An 18,457-nucleotide genomic window follows, 5' to 3' on the forward strand; every position below is an offset into this window, starting at 1 on the left:
AATAAGCACACGAAACCAGTTCAGCATCGTTAGCCATCAGGGAGATGCAAGTCAAACCCTCAAAGAGGTGTCACTGCACACCTACGGGAACGGCTAAACTGAAAAATAGTGGCGCCACCAAATGCAGGCGAGGATGCAGAGGAACCGGATCCCTCCTGCATGGCTGATGGGAACGTAAACTTTATGGCCATTCTGAAAAAGCTGGTCGTTTCTTTAAAAGCTAAACACGCAGCTACCATAGGAATCAGCGATTACACTCCTGAGAAATAAAGACTTACATTCACAGGGAAACCTGTACATCAAGGTTCACAGCAGCTTTATTCATAACAGCCAGAATCTGCAGACACCCAGATGTCCTGGATGGACAAGTGGATAGCACGCGGCGGCGCGTCCATCCCGTGGGCGGTACTCCGAGATAAAAAGGAACAGACTACACGCCACAAGCTGCGTGAATCTCCCGAGATCTATACTGGATGCAAAAGCTAATCCCGGTGGCTCCATACTTTCTGATTTCATCTATGGAACATTCTCAAAATGACAAAATTACAGAAATGGAGAACAGGTTCTAATCCCATGGAGTCAGGGATGGGATGGAAGGGCGGGTAGGACTGTGAAAGGGCAGCAGGAGGGACCCCACTGGTGACTGAATCAGTGTGGATTCCCTATTGGTGGTGCTGGTGTTCTGCAGGAAGTTAGCCCAGGGGGAACTGGGTACCAGGGACATAGGGCTCTCTGTATTCTCTGTTACAATTACATGGGAATTAGCAGTTGGCTCAGCATGAAACATCTGAATGTTTTTGAAGCACTCAGTAATAAACACACACACACATCTGCCTGGCAACACCAGGGTGTGGGTGGCGGGTGTTGCAGTGATGTTACCGTTTTTCCTTTCTAGCCCCTTCGCTTTGCCTTTTGTATTCTCTCCTTGTCCTACATTGATACTGTATTACTTTCCTGGTTATGACGAGGTGTTTTAAACAAGGAAATGTTTCAATAGTTAAACTTGCACCTGTCTTAGTTGCTTGCAGGCAGGACTCAGGGTGCCCGGGAGGGGGTGGCACCTGCCCATCAAAGCCGCAGGTCCCGACTCAGCCAGAAGCACCTTCCTCTCCCAGGATGCAATACAGGAAACCCCTCCCTCTCGGAACAAATCGGACTTGAGACACCCAGCCCCCATGAGACTGCCTTTAAACGGAGAGAGCACCGGCCCGTGGCCAGCCTGCAGGTTCTGGGCTCACGGAGCCTCAGTCTTCCGACCTGTAAAATGGGGATAGTAGAACGTACTTGTATAAGGTTCCTGAGGCCATCAAAACAGTGGCCACAAACTGGGTGGCTTGAAACAACACACGTTTCTCCTCTCACGGTTTGGAGGCTAGAAGTCCAAAGTCGAAGTGTCAGCAGGGCTGGGCTCCCTCTGAAGGACCTTTCCTTGTCTCTGCAGCTTCTGGGGGCTCCAGGCATCCCGGGGCTGTGGCCGCATTCCCTCCAGCCTGTCTTCACATGGCTTCCCCTGTGTCTCAAGTCCCCTTCCTTTTACTTATAAAGACCCCAGTCATTGGATTTAGGTCCTGTTCTAATCCGGTGTGACCTCATCATAACTAATTACGTCTGCAAACACCCTATTTCCAAATAAGGAACGTTCTGAGGGTTCAAGTGGACTGAATCGGAGCGGGGGCGGGGATGGATACTTTGAAGAAAGTTAGATGAACATAATTTACTTAAAAGCATTCTATCAAGTTTTAAGGTTTGGCAGGTGTAAAATAAGAGGACTGCTGAACAGGTAGGGATGCTCGTGCTTCGTTCTCGATCACTAGGAAGTGGTTTTCTGGGTGTCCCTGCAGCGGGGGGAGGGGTGGCCGGAAGGGACGATGCGGGGCGGGGGGAGGGAGGGAGAACATGGGACTGAATATGAGAACTTCTTGCCAGAAGGTTGAAAAAGTTATTGTTTCCTTCCCTCCATTTCCTCCCCACGACTCCATGAGGAAAACACGGTTATTGGAAGGATAAGGCTCGTGGCGGGGAGTGTACGGCTGATCGGGCAGCTTGCGTGGGTGGGGAAATGCCTGGAAGAGGTCGCGGTGCGTGGAAGCGCCTTCCTGCACAGAGCCCGTGCGTACAAGCATCACTGCTGGCACCGCACAGAATGAGATGAAAGAAAAATGCAGGAATCGCAGCGTCAGACAGGGAAAAATAATGTTTGCTTAATTTCCTGGGAGACTGAGAGTCTTCCTACGCACACACATCTTCCTAGACATGTCACTGAAACTGTCCAGCATGTGCTAGGCCCCTTCCCGCCCTCCCGGCTCCTGGCTGAGGCCTCGCTGGGCCTCCCTGGCCCCTCTCCCCACCCCTGCACTGCCTCCCTGCCCTCACCCATGGGCCCTGACCCCTCTCCCTCTCTGCAGCTGGCTGACCTTTCTAATGCAAACCTGGCCCTGGCCCCTGCTTCCACCTATACCTCCTATAGCTCTCAGCCCAGCCCTCCAGGCTGGGAGCCCCAAGCCCACTCCTCAGCGGCCCTGTGCTGTTTCCTGCAGGGTGATGTCCTGACCACCAAGTACCAGGTGGACCTGGGGGACGGCTTCAAAGCCATGTACGTGAACCTCACATTGACCGGGGAGCCCATCCGGCACCGCTATGAGAGCCCTGGCATCTACCGCGTGTCCGTCAGGGCGGAGAACGTGGCGGGACACGACGAAGCAGTGCTGTTTGTCCAGGTCAACTGTAAGTCCGTCGTCCCTTTGAGGCCAAGTGGCTCTCTCTGTGACAGAGACCTGGTTCTTGGGGAATCACAGGGATCCCAAGGGCAAGGAGGCAGGCAGGCTGGGCTCGAGTCCACACCCATGGTGGTCTGTGAAGGAGTGGGGATGGTGGTGATGGTGGAGATGGTGGTGATGGTGATGATGGTGGAGATAATGGTAATGGTGGTGATGATGATAGAGATGATGGTGATGATGGTGATGGTGGTGGTGATAGTGGAGATGGTGATGATAGAGATGATGGTAATGATGGTCGTGGTGATGGTGGTGATGATGGTGATGATGATAGAGATGATGGTGATGATGGTGATGGTGGTGATGGTGGTGATGATGATGGTGATGATGGTGATGATGGTGATGATGATAGAGATGATGGTGATGATGGTGATGGTGGTGATGATGGTGATGATGATGGTGATGATGGTGATGATGGTGATGGTGGTGGTGATGATGGTGATGATGGTGATGGTGGTGGTGATGGTGGAGATGGTGGTGATGGTGATGATGATAGAGATAATGGTAATGGTGGTGATGATGATAGAGATGATGGTAATGGTGGTGATGGTGGTGGTGATGGTGGAGATGGTGATGATGATAGAGATGATGGTAATGATGGTCGTGGTGATGGTGATGGTGGTGATGGTGGTGATGATGGTGATGATGATAGAGATGATGGTAATGATGGTGATGGTGGTGGTGACGGTGATGATGGTGATGGTGGTGATGATAGAGGTGATGGTGGTGGTGGTGATGGTGATGGTGGTGGTGATGATGATAGAGATGATGGTAATGATGGTGATGGTGGTGGTGATGGTGGAGATGGTGATGATGATAGAGGTGATGGTAATGATGGTGATGGTGGTGATGGTGGTGGTGGTGGTGGTGATGGTGGTGGTGATGGTGGTGGTGATGGTGGTGGTGGTGGTGATGGTGGTGGTGGTGGTGATGTTGATGGTGGTGGTCATGGTGGTGGTGGTGATGGTGATGGTGGTGATGGTGGTGGTGGTGGTGGTGGTGGTGATGGTGGTGGTGGTGGTGGTGATGGTGATGGTGGTGATGGTGGTGGTGATGGTGATGGTGGTGATGGTGGTGGTGGTGGTGATGGTGGAGATAATGGTAATGGTGGTGATGATGATAGAGATGATGGTGATGATGGTGATGGTGGTGGTGATAGTGGAGATGGTGATGATAGAGATGATGGTAATGATGGTCGTGGTGATGGTGGTGATGATGGTGATGATGATAGAGATGATGGTGATGATGGTGATGGTGGTGATGGTGGTGATGATGATGGTGATGATGGTGATGATGGTGATGATGATAGAGATGATGGTGATGATGGTGATGGTGGTGATGATAGTGATGATGATAGAGATGATGGTAATGATGATGATGGTGGTGGTGATAATAGTGATGGTGGTGATGAGGTTGATTGTGACAGTGACTGATAGCAGCCTGTGACATGGCCAGCGCCCTGATGCCCTCTAACCCCTAAGCTAACCTTTTTCTGGCCCCTGCAGCCCCCCTGCAGGCACTCTACCTTGAAGTGGTTCCTGTCATTGGCATCAACCAGGAGGTGACCCTCACAGCTGTGCTGCTGCCCCTGAACCCCAACCTCACCGTCTTCTACTGGTGGATTGGTCACAGCCTGCAGGTATGCTGGCCCCGTGCCCCTGGCAGCCCCTCCTTCCCACAGGCTCCCATCTGGGGTGGAGAGTGGGGCAGGCCCCATCCTCCATACTGGGCAGGACACAGTGTGTGACACCATGGAGGTGAGGAAAGCACGCACTGACCCTTCCTTCACCCTGAGCATCTGTTCGAGGTCCGGCCATGTCTGAGTGTGATGGACGGGGCGTGAATCGGGTCAGACCCTGTCTTTTCCTAGGGAGAGATGTGGGAACATAGTAGGTGACCTAAGTTAGTGTGGGACAGGTGTCACAGGAAGGAGACAGGTGACGCGTCTGAGAGTTCCAGAAGAGATCAGGCCATTTCTAGTTATAGCATGGGAGTAGTCAGGGAAGGCTTCATGGAGGAGGGGGTGTCCCTGGGGCTGGACCCAACCTCAGAAGCCTCACCCAGGGCTGTGGGTTGTATCCTGTGGGCAGTGGGGAGCCAAGGGCAGATGCCTGGTAGGAGACCCTGAGGGCCTTTCCAGGTGAAGCTGCCCCCCCTTAGCCCGGGGGGTGCCTCAAGACCCAAAGGGGGATCCTTCATTTATTCAGCAAACGGCAGCCCTTCGCCACCAAGCAGAGAGCCCCAAACAGCGGCTGAGGGCCCAGACCGGGAGGGGCCCTGGGCTCCAGACTGTGTTTCCCTGGCGTGGGGAGGGTCGAGGAAGGGGCCCGGGCTCCGGGTTCGAGTGGCGACTCAGCCCCTTGCAGCCGAGCTCTTGGGGCTGGTCGCTGCACCTCCCCAAACCTCTGCCTCCCCGTCTACAAGGTCCGAGGTAACAGTGAGGCCCCATCGGATGTGTGTGCGCGCCCCACAGGGTGGGTGCTGAGCCGGCCGCTGGGCTCCAGGGATGAAGGTCCCGCAGCCCAGCTGAGCGTGGAGGGGGCGAGAAGGTGAAAGGGATCAGGGTGGAGGCCCTGCCTGGCAGCCACTGGAGGACGGTGTCCGTGCTGGGGAGCTCAGGACCGGGCGTCTCTGGGGGGCCCTCTCCATACCCCCCGGGGGCTCTCAGCACTCTCAGTGCAGCGCTGGCCGCACACCGGGGCCAGCTCTCCGGCCCGGCCCTGACCCCCGCTTGTGCCCGCAGCCCCTGCTGTCCCTGGAGAACTCTGTGACAGCGCGGTTTGAGGACACAGGGGACGTGCGCGTGACGGTGCAGGCTGCCTGCGGGACCTCCGTGCTGCAGGACTCCAAGGTGGTCCGCGTGCTGGGTGAGTCCCCCCCCCTGCCCCCCGGGACAGGCAGCACAGCTCCTCCTTCTCGGGAGCTCAGGGTCGGGGCCAGGCGGTGTACGTGCCACCGACGTCCTGGGCATCCCAGGCAGGGCCCAGCGGGGCAGAGGGGCCAGCAAACGCAGCTCTGACGCCCCCGGCCTTGCTGGCCTCCATTTCCCCACCTGTAGAATAAATACCAACAACTCCTATGTCCATGGCGTGCACAGGCTCCACGTGGCACAAATGAGGACGCGGCGGAGGGGCTTGACAAGGTCACCCAGCAGGAACGGAGCTGGGATCGGGCACCGGGTCTGCCTGCCCGCCGGGTGCCTGTCCTCAGCGTCCCCGTGACCTGAGGGTTGTCACGTGATTGTAGCAAGTTTGTTGAGAGCCCTGCTCTGAATCCATGTCCCATTTATTGGTGTTCATTGGGGGCTCTGAGCCCCCCAGGAGACATTTACGATAGAAAATTAGTCCTAAGAATGGAAGAGACGCCCCCGCCGGCACCATGTTGCCCTCATCACCACGCTGGTAAACGCTCGTTTTGCTTTAAGGACAGCCTCTCCTGTGGACAGCAGCCATCAGTTAAATATTTAGGGGACAGCCCTCAGCCATTCCTTCATTCGCAAGCATGTGGGCACCAGGCCCTGAGCCCAGAGCCTTGAAACAGTCATCTCCGCCTGCACTGCATGCTCACAGTTGACAAGGCACTTGTCCCTTGAGCTCCTCATCCCTGCAAAACCTCCTCCCATTTTACAAAGCAAGAAACCAAGGCTCGGGAGGTAAACGGAGAGATTGCAGTTCACTCTGAGACTCCTGGTCCCGGGTCTTTTTTTTTTTACCACCTGCTGCCTGTGGTTCTAGAATAGGTTTCTGAGTTGTGGACCCTGGGAAATGTGAGAGACGGAGAAGGTGGGGACTCTTCAGGGACTCTTACTCTGGTGGGGGGACCAGCCCAGTCAAAAGTCCACGGATGCCTGGGGGACGAGAAGTCAACGTCGTAGGCTGTGTACGTCCTTGTGAGTTGATGGGGCAAATCGCACAGCAGGCTCGGCCCTCCCTCCAGGGCCAGCACTGCTGTCCTCGTCATTGTCATCTTTGTTGTTGTCATTATTATTAAAGTGGCAGCCAGTGGAGTGGGCCCTGCCCGGGACCGCTGCTGGCACACAGACTGGGAAGAATCTTGTTTTCTGAAAGCGGGCCGCAGGATCCACACGCAGGGCCAGCCCTGGACCACCCAGGGGCTGTGGCCACCGTCCGCGGAGGAAGCGGGCCGGGCGCCCAGGACTGACCCGCTCTCCCATCTCTGCCTCTTTCCAGATCAATTTCACGTCATGCCTCTGCAGTTTTCCAAGGACCTGGACGCTCACAACCCCAACACCCCCGAGTGGAGGGAGGACATCGGCCTCGTGGTGTCCCGGCTGCTCTCCAAGGTGCCCCCCTCTGGGTTGTGGGTGCCCCAGAGAAGCGCGGGCTGTGGGGCCCCCAGCAGAGGGCAGGCGGGCTGCCCTGCAGCCCTGATGCCGTCCTTCACATCGGCTGACGGTGGTGCTCGGAAGCCATGTAGGGTCCTCTTACCTGGCCCTGGGGGACATGCAGCCAGACTGTCACCTTTCAGAGGAGGGACAGGACTGCATCTTCCATGCACATCTAGTGGGCACCCGCTGTTTGCACAAGACACAGTTGCTGTCCTACAGCAGAATCTCTTTAAAGGGATTTTCATTTACTCACTACGTTTCTCTTCTGGGCTGGGTACTGGAGACAGAGAGATGAGTCAGTGTGATGGCTGCCCCCAGGGAGCTCACAGAAAGCAGGGTTGGTGCATCAGGGTAGGCACAGGGCACTCGAGGCCCTTGGGCCCCGAGTGGGAGAAAACCCAGCCCTCTAGAGTCATCCAAGGCTGTCACAGACTGAGGCCCACCCTGGCCATGCCTCCCTTTGGCCCATTAATAATTCGGGTAATATTGTCCTGGGTGTTGAAGGATGAATAGGAGTTTGCCAGATGAACATGCATGGAGTGGGACTTTCAGGAGACAGAGCTTTGTGGGTTGAGGCAGTTGCATGGTCAGGAGCCCTGACACTTGGGAGGACAGTAGCCGGGGAGGGGCCTGCTCACCTGGGCATGGTGGGAGGAATGAGCTGAAGGGTGCAGGCCTGGCCGAGAGGAGGCTGGGGTGGTGGCCAAAGGCTGAGGGACCAGGAGCGCTGGGCTGCAGTAGGTAGAAGGCAGTGCCGTAAGCTGCTGGGGCCATGACTCCAGGTGTACAGGGGTCAGGAATGGCCGAGACTCAGGCCACTCGGGGAGAGAGGGTGTTCCTGGGGCCCTGGAGTGCGGCAGCGGACAGAGAGGCTGTCCGCTGGATCAGAGTGGCTGTCTGTGTCCCCGCAGGAGACCAGCATCCCCGAGGAGCTGCTGGTGACCGTTGTGAAGCCGGGGCTGCCCACCTTGGCCGACCTGCACGTGCTCCTGCATCCTCCCAGGCCCACGAGGAGGAGGAGCCTCACAAGTGACAAGGTATCTCCCGCGGCCCCGGGCCGGGCCCTCCCCGCGCCGCCGAGGGTTTGGTGGTAACTCCGCACACGCACGAGGACCTCAGCCGCTCATCGCGTCCAGTCGCTGCCCCTCCTCCCCGCTGTGGCTACACCAAGGTCACAGCGGTGGGGGAGTGGGGGGACAGGGCATGGGGCAGGACCAGCCCCTCAAGGGGACGCTCCACTTTCGCTCCCATTTCATTGGCTAGAGCTGGTCGCACCACCCCAGCCTCGCTGCGAGGGGCGAGCACCGGCCAGGGGATCCTGGGCGACAGTTTCAGGACATCCCGCTAGGATGGGGAATCAAAAGATGAAAGGGGGGGTGGACTTCCCTCGTGGTCCAGCGGCTAAGACTTCCCCTTCCAGTGCAGGGGTTGGGGGTTTGATTTCTGGTCGGGGAGTTAAGATCCCACAGGCCTCACGGCCAAAAAGCCAAAACATAAAACAGAAGCAACACTGTAACAAATTCAATAAAGACTTTTAAAAGGGTCCACATCAAAAAAGGAAAAAGATGGATGGGAAGAACTTCACACCCTCTAGGGCGGCTGTAATTCCGTACCAGGCAGGCAGTAATGAGTGCGGACGAGGCTATGGAGAAACTGACCCCTCATTCAGTGCTGGGGGGCAGTGGAAAATGGTGCGGCCACCGTGGAACCAGTCTGGTGGTTCTTTAAACAGTTAAGCACGGAGTTACCAAATGATGCAGCAGCCCCACCCGCGGGGGTGTACCACAGAGAACTGAAAACGTATGTCCACACCCACACACACGTGTGTGCCTGGATGTTCACGGCCACAAAGTAGAAACAGCCCAAATGTCCACCCACGGATGAGTGGGTGAGCAGAGTATCTTCACGGTGGAATATTATTCAGCCGTCAAAAGGGATGAGCTCCTGGTCCAGGCTGCAACTTGGATGAACATTGGAAACAGGATGTAAAGTGAAAGAAGATGGTCCAAAAAGCCACAGATTGTGTGATTCCATTTATATGAAATGTCCAGAATAGGCGAATCCACAGACAGTGCATTGCTGGGGGCTGGGGGCCGGGGGCTGGGGAGTGACTGCTCACGGTTTTAGGGGTTTCCTTTGGGAGGAGGAGAATGTTCTGCAATTAGATAGTGGTGGTGGCGTGCCTGCGGATATGCTAAAAACAATTGAATTGTACGCCTGAAGAAAGTAAATGTTATCTCAAAAAAAGACTACTCAGAACTGCAGCCAAGCTCTGAGCTAATCGAGAAGACAGATGCTCACGCAGACGGTCTGGAAAAAGTGACCCGCGCGGAGGCACGGATACAGCAAGACCAGCGAGACCCCCGTGGGTGGGTGGTAGCGTCCCATTTTACAGACGAGGGAAGTGAGGCTCAGTGAGGCCCCCGCCAGGAAGCACAGCGCGGGCGTGGAGCCCCACCGCCGCTCCGGCTGCCAGACCGAGCTCGAGCCACTCGCGGGCGGCCTCCTGCTGGACCCGTGCCTGTGCCAGCCTGACCCACAGCCCGTCCCAAAGGGCGTCCACATCCGCAAGCTCCCAGCCCCCACTGAGGCAGTGTCTCTGGAGGTGGGTCGGTGGTGGGTTGAGAGGCCTCGACCCACTTCTCAGACGAGGAGCTGAGGGCACAGGGGAAGGCTGCGGGGGTCCCAGGTGCCAGCACGGGGCTCAGGGGCTGCACCCGCTCTAGGCGCTTCCGGGCGAGGGCTGCAAGGGAGGGAGGTGAGAGACGGGGGGCCCCACCCCCGTTGTCCTGAGTGTGCTCAGAGGCTGCCACGTGCCCGAAGTCAGCGAGGAGGCTGAGCCGCGCGCCGCGGCCACGGCCACGGACAGCAGCCTTGCCTGGCTGTGTGCGGAGCGCCCGCTGCGCCTACGAATCCTCACGTTGACCTGAGAAGGGAAAGGTGCAGCGACCCCTCCGGGCCATGAGGTCACGGGGCAGAACCGGGTGTCTTCCCGGACCCTTCAGGTTTGGGGCTGTTGGCCTGTCGTTTACGCAGTTCCCGACTCAGGACCCTCGTTCCGTGGGCAGGGAACAGGCCTCGTGGAGTCCCGGGTACTGGAACGCTGCTCAGGGAAGCAGCCAGCAGGGTCCCCAGGGTATATCCCCCCGAGGCCCAGGGGGCAGAGCCACGGGGACCCCATCCCTGAGGGGGACCCCTCCCCCAACACATCTGCACCCACCTGTGCAGCGGGTGACACGTGACACCCACGTGGCTGAGTGGTTCCCTTCTGAACGCCAGGAAACCGCCCCCCCCCCCGAACTGTCAAACCAGCCGGGCGCCCCAGAGGCCAGCGGCCCCCTCCCCCCACCATGATCCAGCAACATCACCTCCTGGGATGTCTCTGCCTCAGGTGTGGGCTCACTCGCCTGCCTGGGTCACCTCTCCTGTCCCTGTCTTGTCTTCTTCCTGGTCTTCCACCTCCAAGAAGCCTCCCCTGATTACTTCCGGGGTTGGGGGCCTCCCGGGTTTCCCCAGCTTTACCACACTCCATGGTCCTGACTAAAACTAGAGCTCTCTGAGGGCAGGGCCACATCGGGGTCACCTTGTGTCCCGTTGTAGGTTCTTGGTGAGAGCTCGTTGGTGGCTAGTATCCCCATTTTGCAGAGGCGGCGGCTGAGGCCCAGAGAGGCCGGGAGGCCCTCCCCCAGCCCCACGGCTCAGGAGGGTGAGGGTGGACACCCGCCCAGCTCTCCCGCGCCCTCTGCCGGGTCCCCGAGGACCCCCTCACTCCCCGCTCTGCTTCCAGAGGCTTACGGCCATCCAGCAGGTGCTGAACGCGCAGAAGATCAGCTTCCTCCTGCGTGGCGGGGTCCGGGTGCTGGTGGCCATGAGGGACGTGGACACAGGTGAGAGGCCCGGCCTGAACTCACCTCTGTGGGGGGGGGGGCGTGTGTCCAGGGCCCTCAGAGGACACCCATTACCGTGGACACCGGGGTCAGAGGGACCCCTCGGCCGCACGCTCGCTCCTCCTGGCCGGGCGGTTGCCTCCGGTTAAAACCCAGTCACACCAAGGCCCTCACGGTGCTGTCCGCAGACGCAGCACGGAGCTCTTGCTTTAACTTATGTCCCTTAGAGTCTCAGGTGATCTCTGTCCCAACCCGCCACCGCGGGCTGCCCGCCCCACTTTGGGGGCAAAAGCATCTCGGCAGGAGCTGAAGAGCTGCGTTCTGCTCTGCGGCCGTGTCCACGCCAGCATCAATGCGGACGGGGGAGTTCTGTCCGCTTTCCAGGAGGAAGGACCAGGCCCGGGATTTACTCAGTGGGGGTCCTGGGTGCCAGGAGGCCGGCCGGTGCCCACGCTGACCCCTCACAGGCTGCTTTGCTCACAGATTCTCCGAGCCTGGGAGGAGGTGGCGGCTACTGGGCGGTGGCGGTCCTCCTCCTCATCGGGCTGTTCGCGGTGGGAGCCTTCATCCTCTACAAGTTCAAAAGGCAAGGTCACCTGGCCTCCCTGGGCTAACCGGGCGTGAGGGCGGGGCCTGGAGGGGGGCAGCTTCCCAGCAGGGCCTTGGAGCGTTGTGGCTGTGCCTGTGACGGGTCGTGCGGTGGGGAGGGGGCTCGTCTGGACCCGCGGCCTGGTTCTGAGTCACCTTGACCCCAGAGGGAGACAGCCGACCGCTCACAACCCAAAGAGACTCTTCTACCCCCATCCTCCTCTCTGCTCCACTCACCCATTTTACAGATGAGGAAACCCAGGCTCAGAGAGGTTAAGTGATTTTCCCAGGGCCACACAGCTGAGGAGTGGGGAGTGGGGCTCTGACCCCAGGCTGTGCCCACCCCCCATGCTTGCCCCAGCACTCATCCACCCCTTGCCTCCGCAAGCGTGATCCAGAGCTGCCGTGTGCCAGGCGCTCCACTGGGAGGGGCCTCCGGCCTCCAGACGGAGCGGCTGCACGGGACGCCCAGGGCCGGAGCGGGGGGCGGCTGACACCCAGGGCCGGAGAGGGAGGGGGCTTGAGCCGAGGTTGGGTGGGTGGCAAGCACACCGTGCGGTCGTCGGGAGGGGTTGTGGTGCCTCTCTCCCCCTCTGACCCTAGTGCTCATCTGTGAAATGGGTTTAATAACCCCCGGTGCTGGGATTACTCGTGGGCCCCCTCGAGGGCCTGGTGAATCTGAACTTGCTCCGACTCTGGGCCTGGGGATGAGGAAAACGACCAGAAAGTGTCACCAGACTCATTTCCTGCAAAACGCAGCTGCCAGATCTGAGCCCGTTGTTTCTCTCCATCTTGCTGGTTTGGCTGCAGTGTCCTTGGGGTCTCCCTGGTTGGGGTCGCCCTTGGGAACGGTCCAGAGACGGAGCTGACCCTCCCCTCCCTGCTCCCCTGAGCCCGAGGGTCCTTCCTCCTCCGAGCCCTGGACACTGCTGGGTCTCCGTCCTCCAGCGCCGTTCACACTGGGTGACAGCCCCCCAACCTGCAGGGCAGCCCAGATGGCAGCAGGGCTGAGTCAGCCTCGAAGACCGGGCCGCCATCCTGCCCTGCTGCTGACCAGCTCTGTGGTCCTGGCCACCCTCTTCCCCTCCCGGAGCCTCAGTTTCCTCATCTGTAAAAGGAGACTGAGCAGGAGGAGGATAGGACAAGGGGAGAAGAAGAGGGGGAGGAGGCGGGGACGAGGGGCCGGGGGCAGGGAGGGGAAGCCGGGGAGGGGAGGGGGGGAGGGCAGGCACAGACGCAGGCCCCCAGCTCCTGCAGACCTTCTCCTGTGCCCGTCTCCCTTGTTGCCGTAACGCCGTGTTTAATTGGGACCTTGTGAAAACCGCCCGGCTCAGGCCTGGCTGAGGCAGGCCATGGGGTGTGAGTCCTGAGAGGCTGAAGGAGAAAACGATTTAGACACCGCCTCCCAAGTCAGAGCGGAGTTGGAGGCAATGGCTGGAGTCGGGACCTGCCCCCACCCCTTTCTCTTTCCCCTTGGACCACAGTCCGGGTGCACCCATTTGGGCTTCTCTCGGGGCACTTGAGAATTGCAGGGCGGCAGGATTGCCTGGGGGTGCGCAGAAGGCAGGCCTGGCAGGTCGGGAGTGAAAGGGGCAGAATTCCGGCTTCTTTCAATTGCCTTCTTCAATTGCCCCTGAAGGCCAGATTGCAGTTTCCACAAATTGCACCAGATTTATCACACCAGTGTAAATGGCCCAGAAGGAACCTACTACCTTGTCCCCAGAGGAGGGGGAGAGAGGAGGAAGGGGAGGACCTTGCAGCAGCAGAGAGAAATGCCCCAGTTGTCCAGAGGCTTTAAGCTCTGTGGAGCCCAGGGAGCTGGGCTCTCCTGGCTGACACAGCAGTCAGCGTGGGCTGGGCCCAGCTGCGTAACAAACAGCCCCTAAGTCTCAGAGGCTCACAGCCATCAAGTGCTACAGTCCACTGGGTCCAGCCACATGGCCGAACACGCCCTGGGCCCTGAATGTGCATCCTGCCATCTCAGTATTTCCAGAGAACTGCCAGTGTCAGTGAGTGGCTCCGAGGAAGCCCACTCTCCCGCCGAGTCTAGTTCCCTTTTCTGTAAATTGGGACCATGGGCTCTTTGGGGGTTTTGCTCCAACTAAGTGGGGTGTTGAACATGAAGGAGCCTGGTCCAGGGGCCCCGAGCCCAGTCCCAGCTGAGGCAGAGGGGATGGTGCAGCCAGCCCCAGAACCCCGGGCAGGGCTCAGCAAGCACCTCTCAGAGCCGGTCAACATCACGTGCCCTGTGGGAACGCATGCCAACCCAGCCAGAGCCCTGAAGTGCAAGGTGACGGGGACCTGAAAGAAAATTAAACAGCCTCTCCCTGCAACATGCCTGAGGGGAGACGGATGGACCGCGAGCACCCCGTGGGCGGGAGGCAGAGGGAAACCCAGGGCCGCCGGAGCTCACGGGAGGGAGGGCTTCCTGGAGGAGGCGGCTTGGAGCAGAGGCAGGGCGGGAGGCAGACCCAGGAGCGATGTCAGCGCCACACAGAGGGCTGGCCCAGGGCTCCACTGGGGGCTTCTGGGGACAGGCATCCTGGGCAGAAGTCTGAGTCCCCACCTCCGTCCCGCAGGAAGCGCCCCGGCAGGACCGTGTACGCCCAGATGCACAACGAGAAAGAGCAGGAAATGACGAGCCCCGTGAGCCACAGCCAGGACGTGCAGAGGGCCATCCAGGGCGGGGAGTTTATAGATGACGAGCTCCACTCGCAGACTCTAGGTAACGCCCGCCCCGAAAAACCCCGTCCCCTCCCCTCGCCACCTGACCCCCCCCCGCCGCTGGCTCTCCCCACCCTTAACAGCCGCTCTCTGCACCCCCCGCACGGCGACCGCCCCACACCCCGGGGTTGCTGTGAGGCCCCCAGACAAGCAGCCAGGAGGACACACCAGAGACGTGTCACCGTCGCGGGTGGTGTCGTCACGGCCCCTTTATCCCCTCCCACGCGCATCCACTGCGTCCTCGGAGCTGCGGGGGGTGGAATCGCCGTCCTCACCTTTGAACTGATTGGAGGCGAGGCTCGGAGAGGTGGCGTGGCCCACCGGGCAGCACGGCGGGCAAGTGGCCGACCCGGGACCCAGACGCGGGCCGGCCGGACCCCAGAGCCCGCGTCCCTCTTTGCTCCCTGGGGTGGTCGGGGGCTGACCGCTCCCCTCCTCCAGCTCCCCGGCCTCGCAGCCCCAAGTCTCCCACGGCCGCCGGCCCAGCCGGGTTCCTCTCAGAGCCCGTGGTCCGCAGCCTCCCGGCACAGTGACAAGAGCTCCCATTTCCCGGGCGCTTGCTCCCCACCAGGCCCGTGCTCCCCGACACGGTCTCGCAGCCAGCCTGGGAGGCAGGCCCTGGCCGTGTGTCCATCTGACAGATGGGACAGCTGACGCTCACGGCAGCCCCTCAGTCTGTCGAGTCACTTGGCGGAGAGGAGGCGCATGGAGCCCAGGCTGGCCACGCTGCAGCCCAGGCTCGGGGCCGGCGCCCCCGTGCACCCCAAGACCCCTCAGCCCAGGCCAGCAGTGGCTGGAGAGCGTCGGGGCCCCGCGCGGCCTCCCGGGTGGTCACCCGCATCTTCATCAGGCGGTGTCGCACCCCACGTGAAAGGCGGTGGCAGAGGCTCCCGGTGGCCCCGGGCTTCCCAAGCTCGGACAGAGGGCTGGGCGTCCCAGGGGGATGAGAGAGCGGCCCTCCTGCCTCCGCAGCTCTTTACCGTCAAGCCCTGAAGAGCAATGATGGCGTAATAATAAGGGAATCTTCCAATGGAGCACTTGGTGTGTGCCAGGCCCTGCCCAGATCCTCGGGGGCAGTTCCTTCTGGACCCCCCCACCATCCTTTAGGGGAGGCCATAGTATCGTCCCCAAGTTACGGATGACAAAACCGAGGCCGGGAGGCGACACGCCTTGATGAGGTCCCCCCGGCGACCCCGCTGGAAGCTCTGGGCTGCTTCCTCCCCGCGTGCCCGGGAGCTGGGGGCTGGGGGGCTCCGGGCCGGCTTCTTCCACCGGCCACGCCCCCGGCCCCCCCTCCCCGCTCAGAACGCAGCCCCGCCCAGGACCCCGGCAGATCCCTGCCCTCCTCCCTCCTGCTGCCTCCCGGGGCCTTGCCTCGCCGCCCTGCGGTGCCCCTGCCCGGGGGGGGGGGGTGGGGGGAGGGGGGGGCACCGAGCCCCTCCTACCTTCCCTGTCGCCGCCGCCGGGCCGGCCCCTGCAGGGCAGTGAGTGTGGCGGCTGGTGGCGGGCGTGGCCTCAGCCCCGGAGGCCCCCTGGGTCCACTGCTTGCGCGGCACCAGGAGACCCCCCCTCCGTCACCCCCGCAGGAAACCTAGGGACGCCCCCCCGCCCTGCGCGCCCGCGTCCGGGCACGGCCCTCCGTCCTCTCCCTGCCCCTCGGCCGGGCGAGGCTCACGCCCCGCGTCCCTGTGCCCCCAGGGAATCACTCCGGCGTGGTGCTGAGCGTCAACTCCCGGGAGATGCACAGCTACCTGGTGGGCTGATGCTGCCGGAGACCGCGCCCGGAGCCCCTCCTGTCCGCCGCTTCATCCCCCGCGGCCGGCGCCCGACCGCACGTGCCGCCGGCACGGGGCTGGGACCGGCGTCCCCTCAGAGACCTCGGCAAAGCCTCCTCCTCCAGCTGTGTCCACGCAAGGCGACACACGCGCCTCTGTCCAGCTCAAGCCCGCCCAGCCCACGGCCGCCCGGGAGACCCGCCAGCTCCCGCGCCCCCCGGACACCGGGCCCACGTGCCGCCGGCTGCACCGCCCCCCCCCCCCCACGCTCTGGGCACTTCTCTGGACCTCACGCGGCCGCCCTGGCTGCCCACGGCTGCTCACCGCAGCCGGGCCTGACTTCTCGCGGCCGAGGCTGGTTCCCCCGAGGCTGGGAGAGGCCGGGCTCTCAGCACCGCAGACCCGCCCCATCACCTGTGCCGCGGGGGCCAGCGGAGCCCAGCTTCCTTCCTCATAACCTCCAGGAAGGCATCTCCCACCGCAGGGCCGTCCCCCTGCAGGGGTGTCCACCGCCCCCTCCAGAATCCAGAAAGCCAGTGGTAGGCCCTCCCAATACCGCCTTCCGCACCTCCTGCTGTCCCTCCTCTTTTTAACTGCAGATCATGTAAATACCTCTCTAGGTGGCTGTTTGCGTTTTGGGGGGAGGGAGGGGGTGTTCAACTTCCTACTTTTATTGCCAGGCAGTAGCCCCATTCTCGGGAACCCCTTTTCCAGAATGCCCAGGGATGCTCCTCTGCCCCTCCTGGCAGCATTCTCTCCTGGGGCGCACAAGGCAAAGGCTCTCGCTGGCTTCCCCCCCGCAACTCGCCCCAGCCCCTCACGGGGGCCTAGGGATCCAGCGCCTGCACTTCCGAAGGAAGCCAGCAGGCGGCGCCCTCGCACGGGGTTCCCGCCTGCGGGATCCCGTCTTAGCGGCCGCGGCGGCAACGGCCTCTAGATGCCCAGACTGTACTGTGCCTCCTCATGGCTTGAGGGGCGCACGTAGGAACCGGGAACCAGGAGGGGTTTCGAATGGCAGAGCCCGAGGGGCCGCCAAGTAGTGTGCTTCTCGTTTTGAAGATGCAGCGACTGCGGCCCAGAGAGGGAGTGATTTTCCCAAGGCCACACAGCAAGACGGCAGCAGAGGTGCCCAGGGGCCAGCTCCCTGCTCCCTGTGCAGGGCGACTGCACTCTCTCACACATGCCTAGAATCAGGGACACTAGGGATACACGGGGGCCGATTTTCACCTTTTGCCTTGAAACTGGAAATCAGTGTCCCTGCCCCATCCTCTCCCTCCTGCCCCTCCCCACACCCCAGGCTGGGCTCTCAGGTGGCCGGGGCCTTCCCCGCAGAGGTGGGGACCCCAGAGCCCGGGCTAGGAGCTCGCCGGCCGTGGGAAGTCCGGAATGAAGCCGGGGGGGCATTTAGCCCACTTGCCCAGAAAAGAAACGCGGCCTGCGGGAGGGAGGCCAGGGACGCATCCACACGCCCAGGACACGTGGGAGGCCCTGAATCCTTGGGGAGTGGGGGACCCCCGGAGTCCAGCGCCTTGTGTCACAAACGGGGACTCGGACCACCCGAAACCAGCTCAGAAGGGGCCACTGCAGGTCAGGGGGCAGGCGACGGAGGCGTTCCTGTCCCCGCGCTGCCGGCCCACTGCCTGGAGCTCCTGGCCCGGCCCCGCAGAGCTCGCCCTGCAAGCCGTCCTCAAGACCCTTCTCGGGGAAGGGCTGGGGCGCTGGGGGCGGGGAGGCTGGATTCTCCGGGACTTTTGCCTCCCTGCAGCGCGCCCGAGGCCGCCAACGACGGCTTCGGAACGCTGTGTCTCGCTGTCCTCCCGCGCCCGGCCCGTCCTGTGAGTGTCAGAACCGGGGTCAGACGTGTGCCAGCACTGTCCAGGTCCAAGGTCAAGGTCAGCAAGGACACAGCCCCCGGCTCAGCAGTGCCTGCGGGTGGCGACCACTTTGCCCTCCCGTGACCCCCAGCTTCATTCTCTCTGCTGGGTTTTCGCTTTCACTCCCTGTGTTTCTCATGTATTTTATGTCATTATTTCCATTAAGAGCAGTTTGGGTGTGTGGGCCCAAGAACCTGGGAGTAAGTCGGCACCTGTAACCTGATACTTTCCCTTGCCCATAATCGTGTCAATGAACACATAGGTCTGTGGATCTGCCGGGTTCTGCATTTGAGGTTCTGTGCATTTGGTGCACAGGTACGCGCAGGCACCCGGCAGTGACGGGCTGGGCTTGGGCAGCTGGCGTTTCATTCCGCTGGGCTGAGCCCATACTTCGTATATGCACATCACAGAGATGCGAGCGATTCTTTCTTATTTTTCCTTTTTAAAAAACAATAAATCATTTGTGATGCTTTTAACAAAGATTAAA

At 61.0% G+C, this 18,457-nt stretch overlaps 1 protein-coding gene across 1 annotated transcript in view; it reads left to right on the forward strand.

The window, feature by feature from the left end:
- Window positions 1–18,457, forward strand: part of SORCS2 (sortilin related VPS10 domain containing receptor 2) — a 472,302-nt gene extending 453,845 nt beyond the window's left edge. Inside the window, exons 19-27 of the mRNA XM_059067728.2 lie at window positions 2,538–2,724; window positions 4,280–4,413; window positions 5,518–5,641; window positions 6,965–7,077; window positions 8,034–8,159; window positions 10,910–11,009; window positions 11,493–11,595; window positions 14,177–14,322; window positions 16,020–18,457. Of these exons, the coding sequence (XP_058923711.1) occupies window positions 2,538–2,724; window positions 4,280–4,413; window positions 5,518–5,641; window positions 6,965–7,077; window positions 8,034–8,159; window positions 10,910–11,009; window positions 11,493–11,595; window positions 14,177–14,322; window positions 16,020–16,084 (1,098 nt within the window). The 3' untranslated portion in view covers window positions 16,085–18,457. The remainder of the gene's footprint in view (window positions 1–2,537; window positions 2,725–4,279; window positions 4,414–5,517; window positions 5,642–6,964; window positions 7,078–8,033; window positions 8,160–10,909; window positions 11,010–11,492; window positions 11,596–14,176; window positions 14,323–16,019) is intronic.

Source organism: Kogia breviceps, chromosome 6 (genome assembly GCF_026419965.1).
Source record: "Kogia breviceps isolate mKogBre1 chromosome 6, mKogBre1 haplotype 1, whole genome shotgun sequence".
In the NCBI taxonomy this organism is placed as follows: Eukaryota; Metazoa; Chordata; class Mammalia; order Artiodactyla; family Physeteridae; genus Kogia; species Kogia breviceps.